General features: G+C 36.9%; 1 protein-coding gene across 1 annotated transcript; it reads left to right on the plus strand.

Moving 5' to 3' along the window:
* Positions 1 to 3,173: 3,173 nt before the first annotated feature.
* On the plus strand, positions 3,174 to 4,142 carry LOC114028394 (olfactory receptor 11G2-like). The gene has a single exon (XM_027842635.1). The coding sequence runs from the start codon at positions 3,174 to 3,176 to the stop codon at positions 4,140 to 4,142; it is 969 nt and encodes a 322-aa protein (XP_027698436.1).
* Positions 4,143 to 7,537: the final 3,395 nt, after the last annotated feature.

The raw sequence follows: 7,537 nt of genomic DNA on the forward strand, positions 1-7,537 counted from the left end.
AAGTTCATGACATAAAGAGGCTGGTGATTACTGTGGTAATAAGTTAAATGTAGTTCTTCCATTGTGGAATTATTTGTTTTGTTTTAAATAATTTATTTATTTATTGCCTTTGTACACTCAGTATCTAACATAGGGTTGTGCCTAAGGTATGTGTTCAATAAATGATTGGTGACTGAAATAAACAAAGTGAGATGAGAAAAAGAAGAACTTTAGTATTTTATCATCTAATATTGTAGACACAATAAATTTTATTGAAAGAATAAGTAAATGATTGCCATAAAAAAAGCAAATTCCCCTCAGCCACTGCATGATGCACAATGATTTTCCCCATTGCTTCAGATAGAAAGCCCCTGGAGACAGTGAGCTGTGACTGGAAATCGAATAAATAATGTAGGAGACATATCATTAACCAGATAGATACTCTTCTTCTTCAGTAAAAAGACCAAACCATCCTTTTTATTAAGGGTCAAAAATTAGCATTTTGCCAAAGGGGCCAAACAGTATGTTCTATTTCAGGGTATGTGAGTATGTATGTGTGGACAAAACATTTTTCTACTGTTATCTCAATATTTGCTTTGTTATGATAAAGTAGCACAAGTTTTCTTAGTTATTTCCATATTATATCATTATTTCAGATTACATAGATTCTTATAGCCATCATTAGTGAAACTACTAAAAATGAGTTTACCATTTTCTCTACACCATTCTTCTCTATAGGGTATCCTTAAGAGAAATGTATCCTTAAAGACATAAAATTTGGCAAAATTATCTGAAGACATATTTCTTTGTTTTGTTTGCTTGTTTTCTTATCTTCTAGAAAGATGATGAGATGCCAGTCATCCATGAACTCTGTGTGACAAGCAGTCAAGCATGAAGAGAGATTAATCTTTTGTAAGTTTATAGGTAATTGTTCTCATTCCGTGTGATTCAAATTAAATTGTTCTGAAAAGAATCAGAAATATGGCAATGAAACAGTGATGAAAAATAGAGGAGAAACTGAGCTAATAAAATCTAGAATGCCCAGGGAAAAATCAAGAGGGGGATTCTTCAGAGTACTGACCAGAAGATAAATGGGAGATAAAAACAGGAGTATGATAGAGCTAAGATATTAGGGGAGTCAACTCTAGTAGTTCTTTCCTGTGAATGCTGTGACTGATTCTTCAGCATCCTGAAGTGACACAGTCCAGAATTAACAGCAATCAGACTAACCATGAACAAGAAATTGAGAGGCTTCCTTTTCTGTTGTTGTTTTTTCTTTGAATCTTTATCTTCCTATATCTCCTTTGTATCTCTTATTCATTTGCTCCTTGGGTGGCACTGATGCTCATTTATTTATTTTGCATAAATTAGAGGAAACATGGTATAAAGATAGTATTGGGTTTATGACCCTAAGCAAATCATTTAACCTCTCTGAGCCTGGTTTTCTTTATCAATAAAATATGAGTATTAGTAACTCTTACTTTTCAGAGTTACTGTGACAATCAAATAAGACAATTTATGTACCATATAATAAACCTTAAAATGCTATATAAATATGAGCTATCAAGACATTGGGAGGTTGTGACTATACTTAGAAGAACCAGAAAGATAAAGAACAGATAAGATGGGCACTTAAAGTACCTTCTCAAAACCTCCTAAGTGGAAAATGCTTCCATTATCTTTAAACATCAGAATCTTGATAACGGCAGTGCCAGTATTAGAAATCTCAAGAAATTGCCAAAAATGGATATGAAATGTTTGGTTTTCCTCTCTTGGGACACTATGTTGCCTTTTATAAGAGAAGAAGATGTTTTGAGAGGGCTGAGCCAAGATGGTGGAGAAAAAGCAGTGACTGCCCTGAGCTCTCCCCAAAATTCCTCTGAACACTTTTAAATAATGCCATAATGCAATTCCTGGAGTGGTAGACCACAAAAGGATGAGGTGAAATAATTTTCCATCCAAAGACAACTTAGGTCAGCAGTAAAGGTCTGCCTCAGCTGAGTGAGAGTGAAGCACAGTACAGCACAGACCTTCCCAGCACAGACCCAGCCCAACAAACCAGAAGTATGCCTTGGGAGCCACTGAATCAGCACTGGCAACAGCTGCCTCTGGCATTCTCAGCCCACCAATGGTAAGGGGGTCAAACAACTAGTCAGAAGGAGACTATAGGGGTCTCTTTGCTAGCACTGAGTCAGGACTCTGTTGCTTTGCCCATACCCTGATCAGGGTCACTGTCCTGGGTGGCAGTCCCAGGGTGAGGAGGAGCACTAACTCACTAGAGCTTGTGGTCACAGGAGAGTGGGGACCCTTGTAACAGTTCCAGGCAGAAAAGAGTGCTTAAGGTCACTCACACACCATGGCACAGGCCAGGAAAGCAACAAACACACCTCTCCTTAGATCATCCTACCTGGAAGAACTGAACACTGACAGGTCCCTAGAAGTATCTCTGAAAACAGCTGCACAAAACCCCTGAAGTTTGGAACAGTGCCCCCTCAATTCTGGAAGCAGAGCTCTACTTTAACAGAGTGTTATAAGTCAAGAAATAGGCTGAGAAAATGAGCAAACAACATAAAAAAATTCTGACCATAGAAAGTTACTGTGGTCACAAGGAAGATCAAAACACACACTCAAAAGGAGATAACAAAGTCAGAGCTCCTATATCTAAAGCCTCCAGGAAAAATATGAATTGGTCTCAGACCATGGAAGAGCTCAAAAAGGATTTTGAAAGTCAAGTAAGAAAGGAAGAGGAAAAATTGGGAAGAGAAATGAAAGTGATGCAAGAAAATAATGAAAAATGAGTCTACAGCTTGGTAAAGGAGACATAAAAAATACTGAAGAAAATAACACCTTAAAAAACAAACTAGGTAAAATGGTAAAAGAGGAACAAAAAGCCAATGGGGAGAAAAAGTCCATAAAAAGCAGAATTGGCTAAATGGGAAAAGAGGCACAAAAATTCACTGAAAAAATTCCTAAAAATGCAAAAATTGTAGAAGCTACATTAAAGTGTATAGTTTCTTCTTGTTATTTTTGTCAAACAGCACAACTTCAGTATCATGAATAACAGACCACGGACAGAAGGGAGAAAGCAGATTCTAGAGTAGAAGCAGAGGAAAGGTGGAAAAATGAGAGAGGGTGAAAGGCCAAAGCAGTCTTCAGATATTTACTTTTTCTTTTGCTTTCACACGTAGAGAGACATGAAGATCTCAAGGGTCACTAATAACTCTGGATCGGTAAGTGAATTTATCCTCTTGAGTTTCACTTGTCAAAAAGAGATTCAAATCATTCTCCTTATGTTGTTCTCTGTCATTTACATCCTCACCATCATGGGGAATACATCCATCATCTGTGCTGTGTGGTCAAGTCAGCAGCTCCATACTCCCATGTACACTCTCTTGGCCAATTTCTCCTTCTTAGAAATCTGCTATGTTAACTCTGATGTGCCCAAAATGTTGGCCAACATGCTCTCTGAAACCAAAACCATCTCTTTTACTGGATGCTTGCTTCAGTTCTATTTCTTCTTCTCAACATGTGCTTCTGAATGCTTGTTTCTCTCTGTGATGGCATTTGATCGGTACCTTGCCATCTGCCAGACTCTACACTATTCCACCATCATGACCCACAGCCTCTGTATTAACTTGTCATTTTTCTGCTGGGTGGGTGGCTTCCTCTGGTTACTGACCCCTGTGATCCTAATCTCACAGGTACCTTTCTGTGGCCCAAACATCATTGACCACTTTTTGTGTGACCTGGGACCATTGTTGGCTCTGTCCTGTGCCCCAGTCCCCAGGACTACTTTAGCCTGTGGTACTATCAGCTGTCTCATCATCTTCATCACCTTCCTTTATATACTGGGTTCCTATTCCTATGTCCTCAGAGCTGTACTGCGTGTGCCATCAGGCTGTGGAAAAAATAAGGCTTTCTCTACATGTGCCTCCCATTTCACCATGGTGTCTCTATTCTATGGCTCAGTCATGGTGATGTATGTGAGCCCAGGATCTGGGAACCAGTCTGGAATGCAGAAGTTTGTAACCTTGTTCTACACCATGGCAACTCCATTCTTCAACCCCCTAATCTACAGCCTACGGAACAAAGATATGAAGAAAGTTCTAAAGAAACTCTTGGCTGGGTGGTCCCAAAGGTTCCCTTACAGACACAAAAAATGATAATATTTTATTCTACAAGTTTTTAGCATAAAAAGAATTATGTGACAAAGTAGGAATTTGGAAAATAGCTTCAAATACAGGTTAGCTGAAATGTAAATAATATGGAGGATAAAAAACTTACAGTGCTTTAAAACTTTCAATGGACTTTAGATATATTACATCATTTGATGCTCACAAACAATGTTGATGCAATTAACATGAAATAAATCTAGAAGGGTACACTTGGGATTCAGGCTATGGAGGGCTAAAACAAAAGTTTAAGAAGTTTGTGCTTTATTCTACAGTCAATAGAGAATCACTGAAAGTTTTTGAGCAAGGAATATTATTTTAGCAATAGTGGAAAGGGTGAATGAGAGAGTAGATCTTAAAAATAGGTAGATTGTACTTATAATAGTCCAAATAATAGGTGACAGGGGCTTGAATTGGGGTGATGGCTCTGCCTAAAGAGGAGAGAGACGCAAAGGATATTGCTTAGAATGAATCAATAAGAATCAGGAGTTCCTGACTATTCATTCTTTTCTTTTTTAATCTTATTTCATATTTTATTTTTCCATTGCATTAAAAAATTAACATTTTTTTCAAATTTTTGAGTCCTAAACTCTCCCCCCTCCACCTCAATTCCTCCCTTCAATGAGAAGGCAAGCAATTTGACATAGGTTATATATGTATAGTCATAAAAAACACATTTCCATGTAAATCATTCTGAGAAAGGAAACACAAACCAAAAAAAGAAAGAAAGAGAAAGGAAGAAAGTAAAGAAAAAGTATCTTTGATCTGCATTCAGGCTCCACCAGTTCTTTCTCTGGAGATGGACAGCATCTTTTCATCTTAAGGCCTATAGAACTGTCTTGGATCATTGTATTGCTGAGAATAGCACAGCTGTTCATAGTAGATAATCATATGATATTGCTGTTACTGTGTACAGTGTTCTCCTGGTTCTGCTCATTTCACTTTACATTAGTTCATGTTAGTCTTTCTAAGTTTCTCAGAGAGCATGCTGCTTATCACTTCTTAATAGTTTTTTATTTTATTATTTTATTTTTCCCCAGTTACATGTAAAAACAATATTTAACTTTCATTTTTAAAACTTTGAGTTCCAAAATCTCTCCCTTTCTCCTCCCCCATCCCACCTCATTGAGAAGGCAAGCAATTTGATATAGGTTATACATGTGTCAGATTGTTTCTAAAAGGAAAGAGAGAATCCCATGAGAGAAATGAACCCCTAAAAATAAAGAATACTACATATCTTAGGTGAGGTCGACTGGGAAAATCAAAGAAAAGTAGGTCAATCAATGAATAAGCCAAGATCATAAAAGCATAGATTGAGAACAAGAAGGCCCTTAGAGGACATTGAGTCCAATCTTCTCATTTTATTGATGAGAAACCAGATGAACCGAGTATTTGAATAAACAAAGTCTTATAACCAACAAAGTTTGTTTTCTTTAGTTTTTTTAAAAAAGGCCTACTAATTCTAAATCTAGGGCTGTTTCTGATTTATTGCTCTGGTACCCTCAAGATTTTTAAAGTATATTAATGCAAAATATACTAACATAAATAATTATAATGTAACATGCAGTGTAAGTGCATTTAAAAAGTTACAAAGCAAATTGCTATCTGAGAGATAAATAAAATAATCCAAGATGAAGAAAAACTTCCTGGAGGAGGTAATGTTTGAGCTGTATCTTAAAAAAACAGGTAGGAATTTGCCATATAAAGAGAGAGGGTAGAAGGCTTTGCTACCATAGGGAAAAGTGGGAACAGGGGTATGAATGTAGGGCAACATAGGGCATATTTTACATGTCAAAGAGTAATATTTCTTGGCTGGAGAATTAAATGTCTGGACAGGTGTAATATGGAATTCAATAAGATCAGTACCCAAGTACTCGAGGTCTTGAAAGCCAAATAAAGGAATTTGAATTAGTAGACAATAGAGAGCCACTGGAGATTTTTGAGCAGAAGTTTTTCAGCTGAGGCCCATGAAATTATGTGTGTGTTTCCCTTACAATAATTTTGTAAACGTGTTTCAATGTGATTGGTTTTCCTTATAATTTTATATGTTTTATTTTGTTTAAAAACAGTCTGAGAAGGGCTACACAATTTTGATTTCACTAAATTTCCAAAGACTTCCATGATATAAAATAGGTTAAGAGAGCCTCTTCTAAGAAAACTCCTAAATGAGCTATTACCAAAATTCTCTAAAGGAACCAAGAAATGAGATGATTTTCTCCACAGTGAGATATTTGGGATCAAGACAGGTTCCAAAGTGCTTAAGATTGTCATCCACCATAAAACCTCAAGGAGTAGTAAGCCAGAGCCAAGAGCCTGATCTCTCTCTTCTTACTGACATTGCCTTCCTTGTTAAGCTACAAAGTCCAGGCTCATGCCTCTCTCTTTATTTCTGGTTTATGAATGACACTCATGTGAGCAACTCAGGACCTTTCCTAGGTAGCCAAGAGTTGGAGGGCAGCTGAAAAAGACTCTCTTAAATAAGAAACTCTTCTTCATGACAACATCCTAGATCAGAGTATGCCAGATTTTCTGGGAGTTATGCTGTTGTCCCAAGAGTTATTGATGCCATACACACTGAAATGATTGTTATATCAATAGGATTCAGAGACATAAAATCTTGAATCTGGAAGAGACCTTAGAAATTATCAAGTCCAGCTTTCTTTATTTTACAAATGTGAAACCTGAGGCTCTGAGGACTACCCAGTTTTACACACAGAAAACTAATAACAACTAGAAGTAGAGCCCAGGTCATATGGATAGCAGAGAACTTGCTGGACTTGGAGTCACAAAAACCTCGTTTCAAATCTTGTCACCGAACTTTACCAATAGTGAGATTCTGATGCAGTCACATAACTTCTCTGAACCTCATTTTTTTAATTTGTAAAATGGGTATAAGACTAAATCCTATCTCACAAATCTGTTGTGAATATAAGTTGAGATATTTTATGTAAAATACTTTTGAAATCTTAACATCAGTTATTATTTCAGTTTTTTTAATATAACACAAATACAGTTGTTATTACTGTTAATCCCCACATGTTGTCCATATTCAGATGGACTCAGGAAACTTGCACATTCATTCCAGCATTTACACTTAGATGCATCATTGTGGGATGCACTTAGATGCATCATTGTGGGAAAGTCACCTGCTCTCACTGAGTCTCAGTTTCATCATCTGTAGAAAGAAGAAAATAATACATACACTTTCAAACAAGGACTGAATATCAATGTGTCATTGTGGCTGGAAGGCTGGTCTTAGAGTCAGAAAGACTTAGATACAAACCCTGCCTCTGACACATGCTAACTGTAATATCAGCAAATTATTTAACATCTCAGTGCCCCCAGGGGAACTCTCTAAGATGATTAGTTGTAGATATACAACTAAG

Source organism: Vombatus ursinus, unplaced genomic scaffold (genome assembly GCF_900497805.2).
Source record: "Vombatus ursinus unplaced genomic scaffold, bare-nosed wombat genome assembly UNPS02014880.1, whole genome shotgun sequence".
Classification (NCBI taxonomy): Eukaryota; Metazoa; Chordata; class Mammalia; order Diprotodontia; family Vombatidae; genus Vombatus; species Vombatus ursinus.

What these genes read in the sequence shown, in the direction of transcription:
- LOC114028394 (XM_027842635.1), top strand. Translation starts at nt 3,174, where the DNA reads ATGAAGATCTCAAGGGTCACTAATAACTCTGGATCGGTAAGTGAATTT.